The 26,094-nt window shown below is 57.0% G+C and overlaps 2 protein-coding genes across 2 annotated transcripts; both read right to left on the bottom strand.

Annotated features, from left to right (window-relative positions):
• Positions 1-277: 277 nt before the first annotated feature.
• On the bottom strand, positions 278-3,130 carry TCAP (titin-cap). Its single transcript, XM_058820742.1, has 2 exons — positions 2,982-3,130; positions 278-879 (listed from the first exon to the last, which is right to left on the bottom strand). The coding sequence occupies exons 1-2, from the start codon at positions 3,125-3,127 to the stop codon at positions 624-626; spliced, it is 402 nt and encodes a 133-aa protein (XP_058676725.1). The 5' UTR covers positions 3,128-3,130; the 3' UTR covers positions 278-623.
• Positions 3,131-4,673: 1,543 nt separating this feature from the next.
• STARD3 (StAR related lipid transfer domain containing 3) lies at positions 4,674-22,623 on the bottom strand. Its single transcript, XM_058820576.1, has 14 exons — positions 22,411-22,623; positions 17,987-18,064; positions 17,719-17,796; positions 17,574-17,627; positions 17,363-17,480; positions 16,338-16,433; positions 14,775-14,830; positions 14,027-14,119; positions 12,827-12,889; positions 11,766-11,861; positions 10,824-10,903; positions 10,401-10,505; positions 9,197-9,290; positions 4,674-5,719 (listed from the first exon to the last, which is right to left on the bottom strand). Exons 1-14 carry the CDS (start codon positions 22,621-22,623, stop codon positions 5,615-5,617), a joined length of 1,329 nt encoding a protein of 442 aa, XP_058676559.1. The 3' UTR covers positions 4,674-5,614.
• Between the last annotated feature and the right edge of the window lie 3,471 nt (positions 22,624-26,094).

Below are 26,094 nucleotides of genomic sequence, written 5' to 3' on the forward strand. Positions count from 1 at the left end.
GCTAATCTGGGCACTGCAGGGCCTGGCACCGGGTGGGCGATGCGGGGGGGGGGGGGGGGGGGTGTTATATAACCACAACCCCCCCCCCCCCCTCACCCACCCAGACCCCCCCAGTCCCATCAGACACCGGGTCCCGCCAGCTGCCGTGCCTCAGTTTCCCCGAGTGCCCCACACACGGTTCCCCTCGCCCTAAATCTTGCCCCCCACCCTTGTACCCCCCCCCCCCCCCCCAAACAGACTCTGCCGTGCCAAGGTAGAGTTTTTGCAGCTTCTTTGCCCGGTTTTATTGCCGTACAAAGAGCGCGCTTTGTACAACCCCCCACTCCCCCCAGGCTTTCAGTCATCCTCATCCTCATCCTCATCCTCATCCTCATCCTCTCACTCCCTTCTTCTCGCCAGGGAAACTGAGTCACGCCGGAGCTGCCGGGAGCCCCCCGAAGGGCGGGGTCCTCATCCTCATCCCCACCGGCCTCCACCGCGCCCGCAGCGGGCTGGGGTCCCAAGCGATGGGAACCCACCCCCACCTGCCCCAATCCTTCTTTTCGGGGGGCGGCTGAGCCCCCCCGGCCCCCCAACATCACCCTGCTGCCCCCCCACCCCGCACCCCGAGCGCCCCCGGCCCCTCAGCCCCGCTGGGCTTCGTGCGAGAGGGAGCGGGAGAGGGTGCGGGGGACGCCGCCCTTGGCCCCGCGCAGGTCCGAGGGGGCGAACAGGGGCACGGGGAAGGTGCGGGCGTAGGGCAGGAGGTGCTGGGCCAGGGGCTGCCCCAGGACCCCCACCCTGAGCAGCCCCCAGGGCGAGCGCTGCTGCAGCACCCGCACGGCCCCGCGCTGCTCCAGCGACTCCCGGCGCTGCGCGTCCGCCTCCCGCCGGCACCACCTGGGCACGGACAGAGCCTCACACCCTGCTCGGAGCCCTCGGGGTCACCCCGGCCCGGCAGGAGCCCCGGAGAGCCCCGGGTGCTGCCCCACTCCATGGCAGAACCCCCCAAGTCCCACATCCTAGCTGAGCCCCGGGAGACCGCCATAGGAACCCTTGGAGACCCCCACGAGAACCCCTGGAGACCCCCATGGGACCCCTGGAGACCCCCATGGGACCCCTGGAGACGCCCAAAGGAACCCCTGGAGACCCCCATGTGCCGCCCCTCTCCATGGGAGAACCCCCCATGTCCCACATCCTAGCTGAGGCCCTGGAGACCCCCATCGGAACCCTTGGAGACCCCCAAAGGAACCCCTGGAGACCCCCATGTGCCGCCCCACCCCATGGGTGAACCCACCCCATATCCCATATTCCAGCTGAGCCTCACAGGAACCCCTGGAGACCCCCATAGGAACCCCAGGGGACCTCCATGTGCCGCCCCACTCCATGGGAGAACCCCCATATCCCACCTCAGCCCCATGGGAACACCTGGAGACCCCCATGAGAACACCTGGAGACCCCTGGGTGCCGCCCCACTCCATGGCAGAACCCCCCAAGTCCCACATCCTAGCTGAGCCCCGGGAGACCACCATAGGAACCCTTGGAGACCCCCACGAGAACCCCTGGAGACCCCCAAAGGAACCCCAGGGGACCCCCATGTGCCGCCCCACCCCATGGGAGAACCCCCATATCCCACCTCAGCCCCATGGGAACACCTGGAGACCCCCAGGGGACCCTTGGAGACCCCCAAAGGAACCCCTGGAGACCCCCATGAGAACACCTGGAGATCCCCATGGGACCCCTGGAGAGCCCCATGGGCCGCCCCTCTCCATGGGAGAACCCCCCCCATATCCCATATTCCAGCTGAGCCCCACAGGAACCCCTGGAGACCCCCAAAGGAACTCCTGGAGACCCCCATGAGAACCCCTGGAGACCCCCAGTGCCGCTCCTCTCCACGGGAGAACCCCCATATCCCACATCCCAGCTCAGCCCCATGGGAACCCCCGAAGACCCCCACGGGAACCCCCACGGGGACCCCCACGTTCTCCTCGCCCTTTATGGAATCCCGGCATCCCCCAGCCCCATAAAAAACCCCCCAATTTCTTCACAGGAACCCCTGAGATCTTCCCAACCCCTCTTGGGTACCCCCCACCACCTCCCTGGACCTTCCCTGACCGCACAGAGACCCTCGGAAACCCCAAAATCCCCTGGGAACCTCCTGATTTGGGACACGAGACCCCATGGAAACACAGGTTTGGGACTCTTGGGCTGCCCAAAACCCCACTGGAGTCTCCTACAGCCCCAAACCCCCATGGAAACCCCCAATTTTGGAACCACCCCACAAACCCATGGAAACCCCATATCTTGGCACCCTTGGAGCCCCCCAAAACCCAATGGAAACCCCCAATTTTGGAACCACCCCACAAACGCAATGGAAACCCCATATCTTGGGACCCTTGGAGCCCCTCAAGACCCTATGGAGACCCCATAATTTTGGAACCACCCCACAAACCCAATGGAAACCTCATATTTTGGAACACTTGGAGCCCGCCACAACCCCATGGAAACCCCACAATTTTGGAACCACCCCACAAACCCATGGAAACCTCATATTTTGGGACACTTGGAGACCACCACAAATCCACGGAAACCCCAAATTTCAGAACCCCACAACCCAAACCTCCACAACAAACCCCTCAAATCCTCCAGCACCCGATGCCCCCGTGCCCCCAGGACCCCTCAGATCCCTGGCACCCCCTGGGACCCTCTGGGATTCTTGGGTCTACCCAAGTTTGGGACCCTTGGGCTGCCCAAAACCCCATATCTTGGCACCCTTGGAGCCCCTCAAGACCCTATGGAGACCCCACAATTTTGGAACCACCCCACAAACCCATGGAAACCTCATATTTTGGGACACTTGGAGACCACCACAAATCCATGGAAACCCCAAATTTCAGAACCCCACAACCCAAACCTCCACAACAAACCCCTCAAATCCTCCAGCACCCGATGCCCACCATACCCCTGGCACCCCTTGGCACCCCCCTGGCCGTGCCCCTCACCCCTCCTCGGGTCGGGAGCTGAGCTCCAGGTCCAGCCACTCGGCGCTGAAGGTTTCTCTCCTGCCCACGTCCTCCTCCTGCACCCGGCAGCCCAGGCGGGCCGAGAAGAGCCCCCCGGAGCCCCCCAACACCGCAGGTCCCACCATGGCGCCGCTTCCCCCCTCCCCCCGTGCCCCTTCTGCTTTTATGGCCCCGCCGGGGCTATTTTGGGAGGCACCGAGCGCTGCCAAGGAGGGGGGGTGGCACCTCGGACACGTGTGTGGCACCCACGGGGGTGTCCCCTCCCCTTCCCGCCTTGGGGACGCGGGGCAGAGCCTGCCAGCAACGTGAGGGCACCGGCAGGACCCGCCCTGGCACCTGCCCAGGGCACGGCTGGCCTTTGCCTGAGCCCTGCGTGCCAGCCCAGTGCCACCCACGGCACAGTGCCACCCACGGCGGCCACAGCGACAGAGGGACATCGGGGACCCCTTCAGAGAGACATTGGGGTCCCCCTCAGAGGGATATTGGGGTCACCTTCACAGGGACATTGGGGTCACCCTCAAAGGGACACTGGGGTCCCCCTCAGAGGGACATTGGGGTGCTCCTCACAGGGACATTGGGGTCCCCTTCAGAGGGACATTGGGGTCCCCCTCACAGCGATATTGGGGTCACTGTCACATGGACATTGGGGTCCCCCTCACAGGGACATTAGGGTCCCCTTTACAGGGATATTGGGGTCCCCCTCACAGCGATATTGGGGTCACCTTCACAGGACATTGGGGTCACCCTCAAAGGGACACTGAGGTCACTGTCACAGGGACATCGGGGTCCCCCTCAAAGGGACATTGGGGTTACTGTCACATGAACATTGGGGTCCCCTTCAGAGGGACACTGGGGTCACTGTCACAGGGATATTGGGGTCACATTCAAGGGGACATTGGGGTCCCCCTTGGAGGGACACTGGGGGCCCATTCAGAGGGACATTGGGGTCACCCTCAGAGGGATATTGGGGTCTCCTTCAGAGGGACACTGGGGACAGCCCAGGACAGGGGTTTGGGGCTGTAGGGACCCCCAAATGGGTATTTGTAGGGCCAGCAGTTGGGTGGCAGTGACCCAGTGGAGGTGGCTGGTGACAGAAAGGACAGGGCTGGTGACAGAGGGGATGTGAGGATGGTGACAGAGGGGACAGGGCTGGACAGCCCCCAGAGCTGCCCCCCAAGTGTGGGGGTCCCACCCCAGGGGATGAACCTGGGGCTGGAGGGACACTGGGGACAGACAGACAGACAGAGATGCTCCAGGTGGATGGAGCTGCTGGTGCCACCACAGGGTTGGGGACAGTGCCACCCACGGGCAGTGCCCCAAGGAGCCTGGAGCCCCCCTTTAGCACTGGGGGGGGTCTTCAGGGTGACCCCAACCCCACATCTGCCCCCACCCCTCCATTCACTGCCTGACAAACCCACACAGGTAACCCAAACCTGCAAACAGTGCAAGGCTTTAATTCATCCCCCACAAATTTGGGGGGTGGGGGGGGGGAGGGTCTGGACCCCCCAGACCCCCAGGGGGGTGCAGAGAGCCCTGGGGGGGGGGCTGTGGGTGCCCCCCATCCCAGCACAGCCCCCACACTGCTGCTGCTGCTGTTTTTAGAGCAGCACACGGAGCTCACACGGAGCTCACAGGTAGGGGAGGAGCTGCAGCTGCCCCCGCACCCCCACCCCCAAACCCCCCCCCCCCGCACCCCCAAAATGGAGCAAAGTCTCTGCTTAAGGCAAATCCCGCGCTGGCTCCGCCCGGAGCTGCAGCTTGGGAAGGAAGGAGGGAAGGAAGGAGGGAAGGAGGGGGCTCAGCCAGAGCCAAGGGGGGTTTGGGGGTGTCACTGGGGTGGGGGGGGGGTCACAAATTGTGCCTTGAGGCGCTGAGCCTGGCACAGGGCTCAGCTGGGACATGGGCACCTCCTCTGTCCCCTCTTCCTCAGGGAACTGGGGAGCAGGGACAGCAAACTGGGGTGCCACTGACATGAATATGGGGATGTCACTGACACCAATGTGGGGGTGACAGTCACAGCGATCTGGGGGTGCCACTGACACCAATCTGGGAGTGCCAGTGACACCAATCTGGGGGTGCCACTGACACTAATGTGGGGGTACCAGTCACACCAATGTGGGGGTGCCAGTGACAGCGATCTGGGGGTACCAGTCACACCAATCTGGGGGTGCCACTGACACCAATGTGGGCGTGCCAGTGACACCAATGTGGGGGTACAAGTTACACCAATCTGGGGGTGCCAGTGACACCAATGTGGGGGTACCAGTCACACCAAGCTGGGGGTGCCACTGACACCAATCTGGGGATCTCAGTGACACCAACCTGCGGGTGCCACTCACAGCGATCTGGGGGTGCCAGCTGAGCCCCCAACCTGATTTTGGGGAGGGGGGGCCCTGCCCAGCCCCCAGGGCAGGGATTTGGCACAGAACAGTCGGGTCCAGCCCCCCTGAGCATTGGTGGGAGGAGAGGCTGAGCCCCCCTGGCTGGTATGGGGGGACCCCTCCTCGCCTGGGGGGGTGCAGGGTCCTGTCCCCATGGCCAGAGAGGGCCAGAATGTCCTCAGGGCGTGGGCAGAGCTCGGCCCAGAGAGCAGAGAAGGTTCTGGAAGGTTCTCAGGCCTTGGAGCAGAGCTCGGCCACGCGCTGGCGCAGGTGGAAGGCGAACTCGAACATGGTGGCGGCCAGGCTCTGGTGGATCAGGTACCTGGGCAGGCGACCCTGGGGACACAGGACAGGGACACGAGGCCCTGAGGGACCATTTGGAGCTGGGGATTGTCCCCATCCCAACCTTTGGGGGCTGCAGGGACACAGAGCCATGGATGAGGGCTGGGGGTTGGTCCTATCCTGCTCCAGGGTGTTCCAGGATTTGGGCTGGGGGCTGCACCCAGCCTGATGTGGGGGGCTCCAGGGGAGGAGGTGAGGGCTGGTCTGAGGGATGTCCCCTGTGCCATCATCCCATCCTGTTCCAGGGATGCAGGAGCCATGAACGAGGGGTGGGACTTGGCTCTTCCCCAATTCCATCCCTTCCCAATCCATCCTGTCCCATCTCAGAGGGATCCAGGGATGCAGGAGCCATGAATGAGGGTTAGGACTGGGCTCTATCCCCGAATAAACCCCATCCCACCCCTCCCCAGAGGGATCCAGGGGTGCAGGAGCCATGAATGAGGGGTGGGACTGGGCTCTTCCCCAATTCCATCCCTTCCCAATCCATCCTGTCCCATCTCAGAGGGATCCAGGGATACAGGAGCCATGAATGAGGGCTGGGGCTGGGTTCTATCCCCCACTAAACCCCATCCCATCCCTTCCCACCCCATCTTTTCCCATCCCAGAAGGATCCAGGGGTGCAGGAGCCACAAATGAAGGTTGGTACTGGGATCTGCCCCCATCCCACCCCACCCTAGAGGGATCCAGGGATGCAGGAGCCACGAATTAGGGTTGGGATTGGGCTCTTCCCCAAGTCCATCCCTTCCCAATCCATCCTGTCCCATCTCAGAAGGATCCAGGGATGCAGGAGCCACAAATGAGGCTTGGGACTGAGCTCTGCCCCCATCTCATCCCATCCTGTCCCACCCCATCCCATTCCAGGGATGCAGGAGCCACGAATTAGGGTTGGGACTGCCTCTATCCCACCCTGCCCATCCCACCCCAGAGGGATCCAGGAGCCATGAATGAAGGCTGGGACTGGGATCTGCCCCCATCCCACCCCACCCTAGAGGGATCCAGGGATGCAGGAGCCACAAATGAGGATTGGGGCTGCCCCTATCCCTTCCTACCCCATTCTGTCCCACCCCAGAGAGATCCAGGAGCCATGAATGAAGGTTGGGATTGGGCTCTGCCCCCATCCCATCACTTCCCACCCCATTTTGTCCCACTCCAGAAGGATCCAGGGATGCAGGAGCCATGAATGAGGGTAGGGGCTGCCCCTATCCCTTCCCATCCCATCCCATCCCAGGGATGCAGGAGCCACGAATGAAGGCTGGGACTGGGATCTGCCCCCATCTCACCCCATCTTGTCCCATTCCAGAAGAATCTACGGCTGCAGAAGCCCCAAATGAGGGTTGGGGCTGCCCCTATCCCTTCCCACCCCATCCTGTCCCACCCCAGAGAGATCCAGGAGCCATGAATGAAGGTTGAGATTGGGCTCTGCCCCCATCCCATCACTTCCCACCCCATTTTGTCCCACTCCAGAAGGATCCAGGGATGCAGGAGCCATGAATGAGGGTTGGGGCTGCCCCTATCCCTTCCCACCCCATCCCACCCCATCCCATCCCATCCCATTCCAGGGATGCAGGAGCCACAAATGAGGCTTGGGACTGTGCTCTGCCCCCATCCCACCCCTTCCCACCCCATCCTGTCCCACCCCAGGGCTGCAGAGGCACCGCTGGGCGGAGCTGCGGCTCCCGGGCAGCTCCGATCCCATCCCATCCGGGGGAGGAACTGCAACAACGAGCTCGGATTCCTCTAAAAAAGCCCGGCACGACTCACCCCCCTCCGCCTCGGCCTCGGCTCCGAGGTGGGAGATCCACGAAAAAAATAATAAAAATAATAATCCTTGGCTCTGGAGGGAGCTGAGGCAGGGCTGGGAATGCTCCAGGGGCAGGGAGGGATGAGTGGAGAACGATCCCGAGGGTCAGGCAGGCACAGGACATGGGATTGGGGTGCTCCAGCACAGATCTTTTCCTGGAGGGGGAGTTTTCCCTCTGGAGAGGGGGTTTCCCTCTGGAGAGGGGGTTTTCCCTCTGGAGAGGGGGTTTCCCTCGGATCAGGGGCAGGAAAAGTGCGAGGCCGCTGTTCCAGGGTCCATTTCACACAAACACACACGTGTAGGATGCTCCCTGCCCCGAGGAGCAGGAAGGGATGAACCACGGGCTATAAATACTCGCCCAGGGCCGAAGGGAAGAGCCAGGAGCTGCCGAGGGGTCTGGCAGGGCTGGCAGAGCCCCTGGGGAAGGCGCTGGGAGCACTTGGGGGTTATTAATAGCTCGGCATTCCTTCCACGGCGGAGGCGGTGCCGGCACAAGCACAAGGACAAGGAAACTCTTTTCTTCCCCAGCCCCATCACGGGGGGGTTTGTTATCCATCCCCCTGCCCCAAAACCATGCTGGGCACCGGATCCAGGGCAGGAAAACATCCCTGGGGGGAGGAAAACATCCCCTGGGCACAACGGGGTGGGCACGATCTGCTCTTGGAGCTTCCCAAACCTTTTCCCGAAGCGTTTGGCTGCGCTCAGGGGGAGGGGAAGGGGCCGTGGGAGGGGAGGGGAGGGGAGAGGAGGGGGCAGCAGCGCTGCAGCACAGCCGAGGGATGGATGGATGGATGGATGGATGGATGGATGGATGGATGGATGGATGGATGAATGGAGCCTTTGTGCTGCTGCGGCAGCGCTGTTACCACGCCAACCTTCGGTGGAGGAAGGAACGGGGCCAGCTCAGCTCCCGTTCCCGCCCCGTCCCGGTCCCTCCGTGACACCGGCAAGGACAGGCAGCTCCACAAATAGCTCCGGAGCTGGGGCAGCTCGTTTTCCCCACGGTGAAGGAGGATTTTGGGGGGTTGTGGTCGTGCCAGGGGGTTCTGGAGCAGGGAATTGCCCCCCCCCCCCCCCCCCGGCACAAAAGTTGACTCAAAGTGGATTTGGTCACTAAAGAGGATTAAAAACTCTTCTCACCCAGTGCTGCACTCAAAGGTGAAACCCCAAAGTGAGACCTGAAATAAGGAAGAGCTTCCCAAACTCTTCCCACTGAGGGAAAGGAGGGGGATTTTGAAGGAGTTTAACCCCTCACTTGCCAAACCTGAGTCTCTTGAGGGAAGGGCTTGCTAAGGGGGCACTTGTGTGGCTGCTGGGATGCTGGAGCAGGGGGTTGTGGTCCTGTCAGGGGGTTATGGAGCAGGGAATTGCCCCTCTGGAGCATCCCCAGCATTAAACTTGCCATGCTTCAAAGTGGGTTTGGTCACTGAGGAGGATTAAAAATTCCTCTGCCCCAGTCCTGCACTCAGAACTGAAACCCCTGAAATAAGGATGAGCTTCCCAAACTCCCACTGAGGGAAAGGAGGGGGATTTTGGAGCAGTTTAACCCCTCACTTGCCAAACCTGAGTCCCTTCAGGGGCCCCTTGTGCGGCTGCTGGGATGCTGGAGCAGAGCCTTGGGCTGTGCTGGGGATGGGGCTCAGCTGCCTCACCCAGGAACTGCCTTTTACCTTCAGATCTGTGTTGAGGATCCAGATGAAGGTGCAGACCTTGGCATTGCTGGGACATTTCAGCACGATGAATCCTCCAGGTCCATTCTCACCCCTGTGCAGGAAAAGCCAAGAGGGTCAGGCTGGAATTCTGCCTGGGATTCTCTGTGGATGCTCCACATGGAGCTGAGCCTGGCAGCAAAACCCAGAGCCCAGAGGGGCAGGAGCAGATGCTGGGAGCCTGGGAAGGTGTGTGCCTTGGCTCCAGGTGCACGAGCCAGCACGGCAGGGCAGCTTTCCCACAGGTGCCTTGGCAGTGCCCGTGCCAGGGCTGCTGGTGGAGCAGCAGCTCTGCCTCTGCACTGTGCCAGCTGCTCCTCATGGGAAGCTTTCTCTGGGAGCAAACAAGAGGTCCCAAGAAGCTCTGTGTGCTCAGGACAGGCTCAGCACTTGTCACTCCAGCCCCCAGATCCTTCCCAGCACCATCTGATCTGTCTCTGAGACAGGAGCTGTGCACACACAGCCCAAATACAGATTTCCCTTCCCTCTTCAGAACACTCTATTTTTGCTGTGTGCCTTCCTTAAAGGATTTTTCCAGGCCCTGAAGTCCCCAGTTCCTAAATAGACTCAGGCAGCTCCAACAGCTCTGAGATAAAATGTCAATTACTTTAACCAGATTATTGAGAAAACCGAAGTCAGAGTGTGCAGCAGCACAGCTGGGCCCTGGCAGGAACAAGGAGTCCTTGTCTGATGAGCCTGACCCTGCTGGGATCCATCACCAGCCTTTCCCTTTGGAGGGGGAGAGGCCAAAGCCCTGCTGAGATTTTGGGAGCTGCTCCATCCTCCTTTCATCCCTCAATGCCTCAAATTCAGTTTACGAGGAGCAAAAGGCATGTGAGAGGCTCGGAGCCACATCCAGCTGTTTACTGCCCCTCAGAAAATCCTGTTTGGGAATTAACTGTTACATAAACAGGATGTGGGACTGGGATAGAGTTTGTTACTGGTCAGCACCTCCACTCCCCTGAGCTGGGAAACGCCCCAGCAGCGCTGACAGCACAGAGAGTTTCTCAAACAAAGAGAGACGAACAAGGGAAGCGAGGTTCAAGCTCCACAAATAGCTCAGCTTCCTGCAAATCCTGCCAGCAAGGCAGCAGGGCTTGCAGTGAAGCTTGGAGCTCTGGAGAAATGCGTGATCCCAGCTGAAAAAGCAGCACCTGCCTCTCACCTGACATACTTGGAGAGCGGAGGCTTCAGGCTGTGCGTGGTCGACATCCCTGAGGACACGTACCTGTCCCTCCTCCTCTCGATCCGACGCACGTTCACGAAATCCCTGAGCAAAGAGAGGCCTTAAAAACACACCAGGGATGTGGAGGGGGACGCAGATCCCTCTCTTTGGACTGCTGGGAGAGGCTGTGGCAGGGCTGTGTCAACACAGGGAGGCACAGCCAAGATATCTGGGAGCCCGACTGAGCGAGGTTTGGAGCTCGGAGAATCGTGCCAGGAGGAAATTTCAGGGGCTGTCCACCCTCGGGAGCGTTACCTGCACAGCCAACCAGCCCTACCACGGTGACCCAGCAGCTCAGAGCATTCCCAGAGGGGTCTCCTCGTGGTTTTGGGGGTGTTTAGGGGCAGTGTGGGATGAACTGACCTTGGGGACACCACCCCGCCAGCAGCTCCGGCCGCCACGTCGTACGAGACGATCGTGTTGTCCTCAACCCGCTGCAAGATCTGGAGAAGGGCAGGGGAAATAAATCAAAAGAAGGGAGATTTGCTGAGATTGAGTCTCCAAGGCTGCACACCAAGAGGATACAGCCCCTCACATAAATCAGCACCAGGATCAGATCTTTAGGGGCAGAAGGCGACGAGCGGTGTGTGTGTGGGTTCATCTCCTGAGTTCCGCTCCACAAGGCTCAGACCCCCTCAGCAGGTCTGGCTCAGCCCTGGCCCCGTCCCTGCTCACCTCTCTCAAAAGAAGGGAGATTTGCTCACATTGTGCCTCCCAGCCTGCACACCAAGAGGCCACAGCCCCTCACATAAATCAGCACCAATCTTTTGGGCCGGAGCGCGATGCGCGGTTTGTGCGCGGGTTCATCTCCCGAGTTTTTGGGGGGCACAGGTGTCACCTCCGGTTCCTCTCCATGAGGCTCAAAATCCCCCCAGCAGGTCTGGCTCAGCCCTGGCCCCTGTCCCTGCTCACCTCTCTCAAAAGAAGGGAGATTTGCTCACATTGTGCCTCCAAGCACCGATCTTTCGGGGCAGAGGGCAATGAGTGGTTTGTGCGCGGGTTCATCTCCTGAGTTTTTGGGGGGCACAGGTGTCACCTCCAGCTCCTTCCACAAGGCTCAGACCCCCCCCCCGCAGGTCTGGCTCAGCCCTGGCCCCTGTCCCTGCCCACCTCTCGGGCTCTTGGCCGGGCCCAGGCGTGCAGCCGGCTGGAGCGCACGGATGAGCGGCGCAGATTTAACGCCTCGGTGCCTGGGATCCAGCCCGGCTCCAGCCCTGCCAGCAGCCTGTGCTGGAAGGGGAAGCTCCAGCTCTCAACGCTCCAAGGAGCTCCTGTGATTAAGCCATCTTTGTCCAGCACGCTCACCTGGCAAGCTGCCACTGTTCTGTTCCACAGGATCATCTTCTCGGGCTGCAGAATCACCTCCTGGTAAACCATTTCAGGGGAGCACTGCAGGAAAGCCTGAGGACACAGCCAGAGCAGTCAGTCAGCCCCTCTGCTCCCCTTGGGGGGGGTTAATTTTAAGGAAAACAGGGTAAAACACAAAGGACAAGTGGGAATACAGGTGAGGGGAGGGGTGAAGCCAGCCTGGCTCCCCTGCATGCAAAGCCATGGCTGTCACCTCTCTGTCCCAGTGCTGCCAGTGGAGCACACGTGAGGTCAGAGAGGACACACAGACCTCAGGATTTGGGAGCCACTGAGCTCTGCCTGTCTGTCTGCCCCTCTCCCACCCTCAGCAGCTCCCCATGCACCATTGCTTCAAGAAGTTCCATTTTTGACTGTTTTGTTTTTTTTTTTTCCCCCAAGCCATTCCAAGCTCCAGCATGCACAGCATCCATTCCATTCCCCCCCAATCCTCACGGGAGCAGGGGATCTTCAGAGGCAAACAGTTCATGCAGCAAAGTGGGACCATCCAGCTTTTGCTGGTGAGCACAGAGCTGCTCCACTGGCAGCTCCTGCCAGCGAGGCAACATATGCACTGGAACAAAGAAAAGCCACGGCAGCACCGAGGCTTCATTAAAACGTGGTTCCCAGCCAAGGCACTCCAGCCTGGGAGAGGGCACAGAGCAAGGCACTTCTGAGCTGCTCTGCCCAGTGCCAGGCAGCAGCAGAGGCACACTCAGCCTTGGCCTTGCTGGCAATTAGTTCCAATTAGCTTCCTTGGTCAGATTAGTCCGAGATGCTGAGGTTGGAAGCGACTCTTGCAGTCACCTGCTCCTGATTCTACCAGTGCAGTCTGGGGACTTGGATATTTACTGGGGAGTTTGTCTGCTGGCCAAGGGGTTTTCCTGGAGAGATTCCCTAGTGCTGTTCATCTGTCTCAAGCACAGGGAGCGTGTTCTGCAGCCTGAGCTGTGCTGAAAGCTGAGCTGTGCCTCTTCCCCCGTGCCAAAGAGAGCAAGGAATGGGCCCGAGGATGTTCTTACCTTTAAAATAAAGGTCTTGCCGTGGAAAGGGATTTCAAAAGTGTAAACAACATCACCAAAGTCCTGTGCAAGAGATGAGAAAGTTGTGTTTTTACCAGTAAAAAGGGATTGTTTCTATTTAGGGTGAAGTTTGAGGCTCCTGTCACCCCCTGCTCCCCACACCAAGCAGCGACCTCAGCACAGAAACCGCCCCGGGCACATTTCACTTGGCCGTGCCTAAATTTCCATCAACAAAACAATATCCAGAGAGGCAGCAGGGATGAGACAGAAAAAGAATCCACCCCGTGCCAGGCTGCAAACCCCACGTCAAGGTCACATTCTCTTTGTAGCAGCACTGGGGTGCAAAAGGGGTTTTGCTGCCAGAGCTGCTGGTGTTACCTATGGCTGAGAGGAGCCTCCCTGGAGGGGCTGGGCAGATGAAAACCTTTCATCGTTAGCCCTGTGTTAAACTCTGATTAGTCTATTTAAATCCATCCCCCTTTGGTAAAAGAAAACAATCTGCCCAGCTAGTTTGGCATCAGACAAAGGATCACTTGACAGGGGAATTTGAAACACCAGATGAGACAGCAGTTTGCAGGATTCACACCCCCCCAGTTGTCTCTGAACCTTGTGAAACAAGGTTGGGTTTGGGGGTCAAACCCTTCCTCTTTCTTTCACTCTTCAGGGAGAAAAAAGAGCTCTGTGCACCCCAGAAAAGTCTGGAGTAGGCAAAGCCACATCCCAAATTTACACTGCAGGTTCCAGGTGAGGGGAAGGGGGGACACCAGTGGCTTTGGAGTGCCCCACATGGGTCAAATCTCCAGTTTGGGCCCCCAGCAGGCTCAAAAGATTCCAGTTTGGGGCCCCAACAGGCTCAAAGGCACCTGGTCATGGAACAAGGGCAGGATTTGAGCTGTAGGACCAACATTCCCCTGCTGTGCATCCCAAAGGTGACCTGGCCACCCCTGCCCACCCTCTGGACAGAGGGAGGAGGGAAAGGCCCTCTCCAGTCAAACTGCAAGGCAATTAAAGGTCTAATTAAATAAGAGGGGGATTTTACATTTAACTGAACTGGAATAGATTCCTAATTCAATCAGGTAATTGTAACGCTTGTTAATTTTTCATGGCACAAGGAGGTTTCCAAAGCCTCGTTTGTCCTGGTTTTTGCTAAGCCATCCATGCCCTCTGCCAGCTGGGGAGGAAAAAAAAAACCACACTTGCATTGTTTTTCTCAAACTTCCAGTTCTCCTCCTGAGCGAGGATTTGGTCCACAACCTCCATGGCCTCTTTGCCTTGTCGGACATATTCCTTTTCCTGAGGAAAAAAAGAGGATTTTACCTTTAGATTTCATTAGCTGGGCGTGCAGGAAGCTTGAGGAGTGTGTGTGTGTGAGGCTGCTCCCCCTCTCCCAGGGCTGGCAGAGGGAAAGGGGATCAGAAATCTCTTAATTTGGGTCACAGAGGCCTCATTTTGGAGCTCCAAGTCACGCTCCCCGCCCTGGCTGGGATCCACACACCAGCTGCTCCCGATGGCTCCTGCCTTACAGGAAGGTTTCCAGCAGGAAAAGGGCTCTGGGATGTGCAGCTTCCTTCCTGGAGAGCCACAACAGGAGCAGGATCTCTTGGAAAAGGGCACAAAACCTGTGCCCAGCCAGGTTTTGGGGCAAGACCTCAAGCCAAGGGGACAGGTGAGGTGATGCCCATCCCAGAATGTGACCAAAGGATAAGGGAGGGAGGGAGAAGGGGAAGGGACAGACAGAACAGATCCCTGTGGGATGCTGCAGGGAGAACACACAGCCCTGGAGAAGGGGGATAAAGCTGGGGGGCTCAGATGACCCCTCCTGGGTGGTGGCACAGAGAGGGCTCAGGCAGAGTCCCCAGAGCTGAAGGGTTTGAATGGGGGAGCAGCAAAGCCTGACTGGGGAGCCCCAGATCAGCTGGAGCTGAGGGCAGGGCCAGGCCCTGTTTACCTGAGTTGTCAAGGCCTTCCTCCCCACACCTTCCTCATCAGACTCGTTGTCTGAACCTAAGGGGAAGCACCAATTAACTCAGAGTTAATGAACACCCCACAGGTACCACCTCCCTCCCTTTTGGTGATCCCTCATCCAGCAGGAAGGGCTCTCAGTGAGGATGACTCCCTGTCTCCCTGCTTGGCTCTGCAGAGGGCTGGGCTCATCCTGGGTGTCACCTACACTGGGACAACTGCTCCAGAGGGCTGAGCTCATCCTGGGTGTCAGCTACACCAGGAAAAGTGTTCCAGGGGGCTGGGCTCATCCCAAGTGTCAGCTACACCAGGAAAAGTGTTCCAGAGAGCTGGGCTCATCCCAAGTGTCAGCTACACCAGGAAAAGTGTTCCAGAGAGCTGGGCTCATCCCAAGTGTCAGCTACACCAGGAAAAGTGTTCCAGAGGGCTGAGCTCATCCTGGGTGTCAGCTACACTGGGACAAGTGTTCCAGAGAGCTGGGCTCATCCCAAGTGTCAGCTACACCAGGAAAAGTGTTCCAGAGAGCTGGGCTCATCCCAAGTGTCAGCAACACCAGGAAAAGTGTTCCAGAGAGCTGGGCTCATGCCAAGTGTCAGCTACACCAGGAAAAGTGTTCCAGAGAGCTGGGCTCATCCCAAGTGTCAGCTACACCAGGAAAAGTGTTCCAGAGAGCTGGGCTCATCCCAAGTGTCAGCTACACTGGTTTTAGAGAGCTGAGCTTGTCCTGGATGTCAGGACAACTATTCTAGAGGGCTGAGCTCATCCCTGTGTCAGCTACACTGGGACATCTATTCCAGAGAACTGGGCTCATCCTGGGTGTCAGCTACACTGGGAAAAGTGTTCCAGAGAGCTGAGCTTGTCCTGGGTGTCAGCTACACCAAAACAAGTATTCCAGAGGGCTGAGCTCACCCCAGGTGTCAGCTACACTGGGACAACTGCTCTGGAGAGCTGGGCTCATCCTGGCTGTCAGCTACACCGGGAAAAATAAAAATGTTCCAGAGGGCTGAGCTCATCCTGGGTGTCATTTACACCAGGAAAAGTGTTCCAGAAGGCTGAGCTCATCCCAGGGGTCAGCTACACTGGGACAACTATTCCAGAGAACTGGGCTCATCCTGGGTATCAGCTACACTGGGACAACCATTCCAGAGGGCTGAGCTCATCCCAGGTGTCAGGCACAGCAGGACAATCCCACTGAGATGTCCCCCTGCCACGCCAGGAGCTCTCCAGTGCCACCAGCCCTGATCCCCACCCCAGGGCAGCATTTCCAAGCACACAGCTCAGAGCATTTAATCCAAGCCCACACAAAGCTCCAGCTCCCCAGGCTGGCAGGGATGAGGGCAGCACCAATAAGAAGGTGCCACGTGGAGAGCGTGGCAGTGCCACCCGTGCCCAGGGGCAGGCACAGAGAGGAGAGGGGATCCTGTTTTTCAGTGTCAGGCTCTGCCAAGGTTGGGGTAACGAGGCAGAGCTCTGGACAGAGATGATGGAGGTGAGGAATTCCATGGTGGGATGAGCTTGGGGAGTGAGGTGATGGCACAGGTGACCTTACCTGCAAAGGACTCGGGTGGGGAGTAGAACTGTCCCTCGGAGAGGGCTCTGGGGTACAGCAGAGGCCTCGAGGCTGCAGCCTGGGCTGCCAGGAACCCTGGGGATGGGAGCACAAGGATTGAACACCTGGCAGGCTGTGGGACCCCAGCCCTGCCAAAACACCCTCTTGTTTTTTCCCATGTCTTTTGCCACTGACAGCAGCCAGCCTCAGCTCCTGTTGCCTCAGCTTTTGTCTGAGATGTTTTATCTGCCCCGGAGATCAATGGGCTCTTCTGCCTGTCAAATAATCCAAAGGCGATTAAGCATCTAATTAAATAAGAGCTTCCCCTGGAAGCAATTTGGAACCTGAGCCTAATCCAATAGAGGCATTAAACACTTGATCATTTTTCAATTTAAAGCCTCCTTGCAAGACCCAAACATCCTCTGGTGCTTTCCAGTCAGAGCACTTCTGATTGAGCCCAGCCTGACAAATGTTGTCCCTCTCAAGTTTGGTGTCACTTCCCAGCCAGTGACTCCTGGGAGAGGGACAAAGCTCCCTAGAAGGACGCTGGAAGCCACAGGGTGATGTGTGAAGCATGAGGTCAGCCCCAATCTCTGCTCGGTGTGACCTCAGAGACCACAGAATTTCACACCCCATCATTCACCCCGTGCCACAGAATGTGTCTGGGACTCCAGCAGCCCCTCTGGAAAGGGCTCCAGCCAGATCCAAACACAGATACCAGGGACAGGGAGTCCAACACTCTGCCTGGCATTTGCCTCCCTGTTTCCAAACACTTTTTCTCCAGCACGTCTGGCTGCAGGATTCAGCCATTGGGAAATCTGGCACATTTTTCTCCCCTCAATTAAAAGATGCTTTTTATAATCTGGTATTTTCTACCCCTGAAGGGACTTGTTGACCATAACAGATCTGAGTCAGGCACTTCTCATCCCAGCCAGCCTTTCCCAGAAATGTCAGATCAAGGTGCTGCCAGAACAGGCCTGGTTGAATTTGTCCAACTCTTACCAGAGAGGAGCAAAAATACTCACATCGTTCCTCTTCTGCTTCCTGAGTTAGGACTTTAAAATCCAGGAACCAGGTCTCCAGCCAAGCAATGACAAATGAGACAATGGGAAGTAAATACCCAAAGGCCCCTTTGGTCAGAAGCTGTGTGAAAAGAACAGAAAACCCCGGGGAATGACCCAAACAGAGAATAAAACATCACTGAGAAATCACAAAGTGACTTTCAGGGAAACCAACCTCGGAGAGGATGACCTTGACAATCAGGAAGGCACTGGACACCAGTGTGGTGACCTGAAAATGAAAGTGGACAGAGCTCAGATGCCTGAGAAGCCAAGGAGGGGAGGGAGAAACCCCCAGAGGAGAGGCTGGGCTGGCTCCTTACCGCGATGACCCACCAGTGGCGCAGGCGCAGCACGGCGTAGCCCAGGAGCAGCACCAGAAACCGAAACAGAGCCAAGAGCTGCAGCAACAAAACACCCAGCAACACCAGTCAGCACTGCCCCTGGCCCTCTGCCAGCTGCTGGCAGGGCAGGGACACAGGGACAGGTGCCAACCTCTGGGTCAAAGCTGCACCACTCACCGAGGTGGGCAAGGGGACAGCCCAGAGCCTCCCGGCCCCACTGAGCTCTGCAGGAGGCTGAGATACTCACAAAGATATCAAAGAATGAAGTCTTGAATTGGTAGTTGATGATTTCATCCTTCAGGTTCTCCTTGATGCCCACCTTGGTCTGAGGGAGACAGGGAAGCAGGAAGCTGATAAGAAACTGATGGGAGAAGCAGCTGAGCAGTGCTCGGGGTTATGGCCAGGTCAGGGGATAAAAATGGTCCCACAGGCCCAGGGTGGGCTCCTCTGGCAGCACAGCACCAGGGAGGATCCCATGGCACATTTCCTGCCTCGATTGAACCCTGGGATTCACACCCAGGAGCATGAGTGGGGCAGGGGGGACATTAAATACCTTTAGTTGGGGCAAGAGAGACATTAAACATCTTTAAGTGTTGCAGGAGGGGCACTGAACACCTTTAGGAGGGACATTGAACACCTTTAGATGGGACAGGAGGGACACTGAACACCTTTAAGTGGGACAGGAGGGACACTGAACACCTTTAGATGGGACATTGAACACCTTTAGGTGGGACAGGAGGGACATTGAACACCTTTAGATGGGACATTGAACACCTTTAGATGGGACATTGAACACCTTTAGATGGGACAGGAGGGACATTGAACACCTTTAGATGGGACAGGAGGGACATTGAACACCTTTATGTGGGACAGGAGGGACACTGAACACCTTTAGGTGGGACAGGAGGGACATTGAACACCTTTAGGTGGGACAGGAGGGACATTAAACACCTTTATGTGGGACAGGAGGGACATTGAACACCTTTAGGTGGGGCAGGAGGGACATTGAACACCTTTAGATGGGACACTGAACACCTTGAGGTGGGACAGGAGGGACATTAAACACCTTTATGTGGGACAGGAGGGACACTGAACACCTTTAGGTGGGGCAGGAGGGACATTGAACACCTTTAGATGGGACATTAAACACCTTTATGTGGGACAGGAGGGACATTGAACACCTTTAGGTGGGACAGGAGGGACATTGAACACCTTTAGGTGGGACAGGAGGGACATTGAACACCTTTAGGTGGGACAGAAGGGACATTGAACACCTTTAGGAGGGACATTGAACACCTTTAGGTGGGACACGAGGGACATTAAACCCCTTTAAGTGAGGATTTCCAACACCCAAATCCTTGGCTCAGCACAGCCAGAGCCACCAGTCCCTGCCCACCTCATCCAGATTCCAGAGGAATGGGAGAAAAAAAAATGGAAAACCACAGGAAAAATGTTCCTCAGGAACCTTCACCAACACACTGAACACCTTCCTGTGAGGGCTGCCAGGGTCTGTGAGGAGCTGGGGGAATTTAAAAAGCAAAGCACTGAGGGGTCCCTTCTCCCTCCAGCTGCCTTCCCACAGCTCACAGCAGTGCTCCAGGAAATCTGAGGGAAGAAAGGAAGCAGCAGGATCAAACATGCTGGAAAAGGGGAAGAGAGAGGAGAGGAGGATGCACAGCCCAGGCTGCAAGAGGCAAAACCACCCTGGGATTGCCAGGAGTGTGGAAAAAACTCATCCTGAGATAATGCAGGGTCTGACAGCCCTGCTCCTGTGGCCACCATAAATCCTGGGAGGCTGGAATGGCTGTCTGGGAGGAAGTGCAGGGCTCAGGTAACTGGAACAAATGCTTCACCTTTAGGCTATGGCCTTGGATGGAGCCCAGCTGGCTGGGAGCTGGCAGAGGCAGCAGCTGCTGGAGCTGGGGCCAGTCCTTGGCAAGCCAGGCTGGCCTGGCACTCCAAGGGCAGCACTGGGAAAGGATCCCTGTGGGTCAGGGCTTCAAACCCAGGGGGAGAGAGGTAAAAACAGGGGGGAGAAGCTGGGCTGTGGCCATGAGACTCGGGCCAGCTTGGCTGAGTGGCCACCAAAATCCTCCTTTCCCTTTCTGGGGCTCCATGGGATGCTGCAGGGAGGAAGGGAGAGCTTTGGGTGAGGATTTTTGGGAAGTGTTTTGGCTGAGTGGCCACCAAAATCCTCTTCCCCCCTGTGTGGCTCCATGGGATGCTGCAGGGAGGAAGGGAGAGCTTTGGGTGAGGATTTTTGGGGGTGTTTTGGCTGAGTGACCACCAAAATCCTCTTCCCCTCTCTGTGGCTCCATGGGAAGCTGCAGGAAGGAAGGGAAAGATTGAGATTGGTGGTCAATGAGTGACCACCAAAATCCTCTTTCCCTCTCTGTGGCTCCATGGAATGCTGCAGGGAGGAAGGGAGAGCTTTGGGTGAGGATTTCTGGGGGTGTTTCTGGTGGATGAGCTGTGAGGAATAAACTGGTGGTGCCAATCCCTTCAGCACTGGGATTGGGAAGGAATCCCTCCCAGTCTGGGATGGGGTTTAACATAAAATAAAGGGACAAAAAGAGGGGCCTAAAGCTGGGCTGTGGCCACAGGACTTGGGGCAGCTTGGCTGAGTGGCCACCAAAATCCTCCTTTCCCCTTCTGGGGCTCCATGGGATGCTGCAAGGAGGAAGGGAGAGCTTTGGGTGAGGATTTTTGGGAAGTGTTTTGGCTGAGTGACCACCAAAATCCTCCTTTCCCCTTCTATGGCTCCATGGGATGCTGCAGGGAGGAAGGGAGAGCTTTGGGTGATGATTTTTGGGGGTGTTTCTGTTATTTCTGGTGGATTGGCTGTGAGGAACAGTTGGTGGTGCCAATCCCTGGCAGAGGGGTGACCTGGCACTCCAAGGGCAGCATTGGGATGGGGAAGGGATCCCTCCAAGTCTGGGATATATAAATATAAAACAAAGGGGCAAAATATTAATATAATATAATATAATATAATATAATATAATATAATATAATATAATATAATATAATATAATATAAACCTATATATATAATATATATCTAATATATACCTATATATACACCTAATATATACCTAATATAATATATATCTAATATATAATATCTATAAATATAATACCTATAAATATCATATATACACCTATAAATATAACTAATAACATAAATATATAAATATAAATAGAAAATAGAAATTATAAAATAGAAATTATAAATATATTTCTAAATATAAATATAGAACAAAGGGGCAAAAAGAGGGGGGTGAAGCTGGGCTGTGCTTTGCTGAGTGACCACCAAGAGCCTCATCCCCAGCCCCTGAATCCACAGGATGCTGCAGGAAGGATGAGACACTTTGAGGGGTGTTTTCAGCTCAAACACAGGCAGATGAAGCACCTGAGGCATCTCCCTGGTTCTCAGAGCACCCAGCCTGCACAATTAGTTTGCTTTTAACGAGGGGCAAATTGCTGGGCTTATCTCCCAGCGAAAGGAAACGGTAGGATATAATAAAAAGGAAAAAAAAAAAAAAAAAAAAAAGAAAAAAAAAAAAAAAGGGCATTAGTCATGATATCAAACCGTTGCTCTTCATAACCAGGCAAATCAGCTGCTCTAATGGATTTAAATATGCAGCACTTCAGCTCAGGGGCCCAAATATCAGCACTTAGTCACTCATTAATGGCTACCTGCAGCACCCACGCTCAGCATCACCCTGGGGACCGAGCCAGGATTATCTCCTGGGGGCTGCAATCTGGAACTGCAGCAGCTGCCCTGAGAGGGACAGCACTGGGACAAGGGCAGGGGGCTGGGGTCCAAAGGGGGCGGGCAGGACACCATCGGCACGGCTGGAATGCTGGCTGGGAAATGGTTTTTCCTAAAAGGAGTGGGGAGCAGGGGGGGCTCTGAGCAGGGTCCGGGCAGTGTGTTAAGTGCAGACAGCCAGAGATAAGGAGGGCAGAGAGATAAGAGCTGCGGAGGGAGCAGCAGCAGGATGCAGTGCTGATAAAATGCAGCCCTAGAGCTCAGGGGGTTCTTTCTATCTGTTCATCTCTGCTCTGGGTGTTCCAGGGGAGGACATGGAGTACCTGAAACCAGCCAGGGCCGGTTCAGGGAGAAATCAAAACAAAATATAGCCCAGGGAGGGATTTGGACTTGGTAGGACTGAGGTAAATAAACTGGATTTGCCCTGTTATTGCAACACAGAGCAAACACAGCAGCTTGTGAGCTGCTCTGGAGAGAAACAAACCACTCACAGCCCCCTCAACAGTCCCTTGGGAGGTGGAGCAGCACCTCCAGCTTCCCAAAGCTGAGATTAGCAGCAGAATTTTGGGATCAAAGCCCCTGGAGGATCCTCCCCTGCTCCTCTGATGCTCTGACAACACTGCAGCAGCGAACCCAGGGGAGCAGGAGGGGAATTTGGTGATTCCAGAGGCCCTGGATCCTGTTACAGCCCAACAAAGGGAGGTGTTAACAACCCTGGGCAGCCCCGGGGCAGGAAACGAGCTGGACTTTAGTTGATATTAAAGAACAGCGGCTCCTTGGCCAGCGCTGGGAACAGCAAACAAAAATCTGTCCCAGGAGTGCTGGAACAGAGCAATTAAGGCAGGGAACCGAGTTTAAAAAGGGCAAAGATTCCCGGCTTTGCTTCCTCCGACTCACATTGAGCTCGATGATCCACAGCAGGGAGATGAAGAGCAGGTCGAAGGTGACGAAGAGGCAGAAGGTTCTCCTCACATCCGAGATGGCTTTTCTCTTCTCCGGGGAGAGGAAATAAGGGGAAAACCCCTGGCTCTGCGAGAGGGAGGAGCTGATGGAGGCGATGGCAGGGAGGCTTCGTTCCAGGTCGTGCTGCAGCTCCGGGGGCTTGCTCATCCTCCGGGGACATGGGCCACCAGGGCAGCGTCACCTGCAGGACACACCGAGGGCTTGTCACAGCCTGCTCCTGTCCTGATAATCCCAGAAAATCAAAGAAATCATCCCTGGGAGGGTGAGCAGAGCAGCTGTGGCTGTCCTTAGATCCATGGAAGTGCCCAAGGCCAGGCTGGATGGAGCTTGGAGCAACCTGGGATAGTGGAAGGTGTGCCCCTGCCATGGTAGGGGTGGGAATGGATGAGATTTAATATTAATTTATATTAAAGAATATGTGTTTCCATGCTTTAATACCATGGCAATAGGAAAAGGGGCTCCAAAGCCCATGGAGATGCCAAGGCAGCATGGAAAGGAGCTGCAAACGCCATGAAAATGGTGTGGAAGAAGAAAAAGGGGCCTCAAACCCCATGGAGACACTCTGTACACAAGAAAGGAGCTGCAAACGCCATGAAAATGTTGTGGAAGAAGAAAAAGGGGCCTCAAACCCCATGGAGACGCTGTGCACACAGGAAAAAGGGTCTGAGGATGTGCTGGGAGCACTCCCTGAAATCATGGAGCCATCCCCACCCTTCCCTCTGCAGGGAAGGCAAAGCCTCGGGAGTTGGGCATCCCACTGGAACAGATCCCAGCCTGCACAGCCAGGAAAGAACCCTGGAGCTGATGGGCCTGGCAGAGCAGCAGGGAAGGAGCTGCTCTGTGTCCCAGGGGCAGGGAAGGAGCTGCTCTGTGTCCCAGGGGCAGGGAAGGAGCTGCTCCATCTCCAAGGAGCAGGGAAGGAGCTGCTCCATGTCCCAGGGGGAAGAGGGCAGCAGGGAAGAAGGGAAGGAGCTGCTTCATGTGCCAGGGCCAGAGAGGCTGCAGGGAAGGAGCTGCTCTGTGTCCCAGGGGCAGAGAAGGAGCTGCTCCATCTCCAAGGGACAGAAAAGGAGCTGCCTCCTGTCCCAGTGTTAGGGAAGGAGCTGCTCCATGTTCCAGGGGCAGGGAGGCTGCAGGGAAGGAGCTGCTCTGTGTCCCAGGGGCAGAGAAGGAGCTGCTCCATGTTCCAGGGGCAGAAGGGCAGCAGGGAAGGAGCTGCTCTGTGCTCCAGGGGGAGAGAGGCTGCAGAGAAGGAGGGAAGGAGCTGCTCCATCCTCCAGGGGCAGGGAAGGAACTGCTCAGTGTCCAGGGGCAGGAGGGCAGCAAAGAAGGAGCTGCTCCATCTCCCAATAGCAGGGAAGGAGCTGCTCCATCTCTCAGGAGCAGGGAAGGAGCTTCTCTGTGTCCCAAGGGCAGGGAAGGAGCTGCTCCATCTCCAAGGGACAGAAAAGGAGCTGCCTCCTGTCCCAGTGTTAGGGAAGGAGCTGCTCCATGTTCCAGGGGCAGGGAGGCTGCAGGGAAGGAGCTGCTCTGTGTTCCAGGAGCAGGGAAGGAGGTGTTCCATGTTCCAGGGGCAGAAAAGGAGCTGTTCCATGTCCCAGTAGCAAGGAAGGAGCTGCTCTGTGTTCCAGGGCAGAAAGGCAGCAAAGAAGGAGCTGCTCAATCTCCCAGGAGCAGGGAAGGAGCTGCTCCCTCTTCCAGGGACAGGGAAGGATCTGCTCCATGTTCCAGGGGCAGGGAAGGATCTGCTCCATGTTCCAGGGGCAGGGAAGGATCTGCTCCATGTTCCAGGGGCAGGGAAGGATCTGCTCCCTCTTCCAGGGGCAGGGAAGGATCTGCTCCATGTTCCAGGGGCAGGGAAGGAGCTGCTGTGTCCCAGGAGGAGGAAAGGAAAACTGCTCCATCCCCCATGAGCAGGGAAGGAGCTGCTCCATGTTCCAAGGCAGAAAGGCAGCAGGGAAAGGAGGGAAGGAGCTGCTCCATGTTCCAGGGGCAGGGAAAGAGCTGCCCTGTGTTCCAGGGCAGGAAGGCAGCAGGGAAGGAACTGCTCCGTGTTCCAGTGTTAGGGAAGGAGCTGCTCCATCTCCCAGGGGCAGGGAAGGATCTACTCAGTGTCTCAGGGGCAGGAGGGCAGCAGGGAAGGAGCTGCTCTGTGTCCTCGTGTTGGGGAGGAGCTGTCCCGTGTCCAGCCCCGCCTGGCAGTGCCGGGCACACGATCCCAGCACGAGTCAGGTGTTGGAAGGCCGGGGCTGTTTTCCTGCAGCCCTGCCAACCATTGTGCTGGGATTTTTCCTCTCCGTCAGCGCAGCACAAGGAGGCCCCTGTGGGAAGGGAGGGTGACAGGCTGGGGACACAAACACAGAACAGGTCGGGCCAGGGATCTGTCACCTCCGAGTCACCCATGGCCAAACTCCTTCCCTGCTCAAGGATGTTGCCAAAAAAATCCCCCTGGACTGCTCTTGGCAGTTCTGTGCCTGCTGGGAAGAACCAGGGAGGTTTGAACCAGTGAGGTTTGAAAGCAGTGAGATTTGAAAGCAGTGAGGTTTGAAAGCAGTGAGGTTTGAAAGCAGTGAGGTTTGAACCAGTGAGGTTTGAAAGCAGTGAGATTTGAAAGCAGTGAGGTTTGAACCAGTGAGATTTGAAAGCAGTGAGGTTTGAAAGCAGTGAGGTTTGAAAGCAGTGAGGTTTAAACCAGTGAGATTTGAAAGCAGTGAGCTTTAAAATCCCACTGGTGACACCCAGCAGAGTCCATGGAAAAAGGAAAAAGGCCACAAGGGTCTGCCCAGATCTGTGGGGAGTGGAAATCCCAAGGGATGCGCAGCCAGCCAGGAGCACCCGCAGGAGCTGAGCACAGCCCAGTTTGGGCCAGTTTGGGCCAGTTTGGACCCCTGAGCCAGCGGTTTTTGCGTTGTGCTGGGGCTGGGAAGGGAACAAAGCTGGACTCCTGTCAAATCCCTGTTGTTCCCTCTCCGAGGAGCTGGGGAAGGAGTGGAATCCTTGTCACTTCGGATCAGGCGCTCCCTGCGCCGGGCCTGGCTGGAAGTGACAAAAGTTGGGGACATCTGTGAGGGATAAATAATGGATCCCCCCTGGCCGGGGCCGCCGCCGCCTCCTCCTCCCCTCCTACAGCACTTTGCACTTAGGCAGCCCCGCCCCGACTTTCAGAGCGCTTTAAAATCACCCGGAGAGGCCCCAGGGATGCCAGGAGGGGTCACAATGAGGTGGTGGGACACGGCAGGACATGGGGACACCACACCAGAGCACGCTGGTGCAGCTCATCACCAACCCCAGCCTTGCCAAGGGGGTTTGGGCTGTTTGGGACGCTCCCAAACCATCCAATTCCTGAGGGAAAAAAATCTGAATTATGGGGGAAAACAGGAACGTGTGAATCCCAGACAACCCCCCCCCTTGAGTGGAGCTGCTCCCTGTGGCAGCTGAGAGCTCAGAGCAGGGGCTGGGTGTGAGGGAACGTGCCTGTTCCTGGGTGACACATGAATTATTGAGCTCTGCTCCATTATGCATTCCAGCATCCTCCACATGCCAGGCTCTGCTCCCCAGGAACGAGAGGGAAAAGCCCCAAGCTGTGCCAGGAGAGGGGCAGGGTGGGCACCGGGGGGG

Source organism: Ammospiza caudacuta, chromosome 27 (assembly GCF_027887145.1).
Source record: "Ammospiza caudacuta isolate bAmmCau1 chromosome 27, bAmmCau1.pri, whole genome shotgun sequence".
Taxonomy (NCBI): domain Eukaryota; kingdom Metazoa; phylum Chordata; class Aves; order Passeriformes; family Passerellidae; genus Ammospiza; species Ammospiza caudacuta.

Excerpts from the sequence above, each read along its gene's own strand:
- TCAP (XM_058820742.1), bottom strand. The coding sequence starts at position 3,127 with ATGGTGGGACCTGCGGTGTTGGGGGGCTCCGGGGGGCTCTTCTCGGCC. Across the intron at positions 880-2,981 it reads AGCTCCCGACCCGAGGAGGG|GTGGTGCCGGCGGGAGGCGG; the intron begins GTGAGGGGCACG and ends GTCCGTGCCCAG.
- STARD3 (XM_058820576.1), bottom strand. The coding sequence starts at position 22,623 with ATGAGCAAGCCCCCGGAGCTGCAGCACGACCTGGAACGAAGCCTCCCT. Across the intron at positions 10,904-11,765 it reads GAACAGTGGCAGCTTGCCAG|ATCTTGCAGCGGGTTGAGGA; the intron begins GTGAGCGTGCTG and ends GCCCTTCTCCAG. Across the intron at positions 5,720-9,196 it reads TCCTCAACACAGATCTGAAG|GGTCGCCTGCCCAGGTACCT; the intron begins GTAAAAGGCAGT and ends CTGTGTCCCCAG.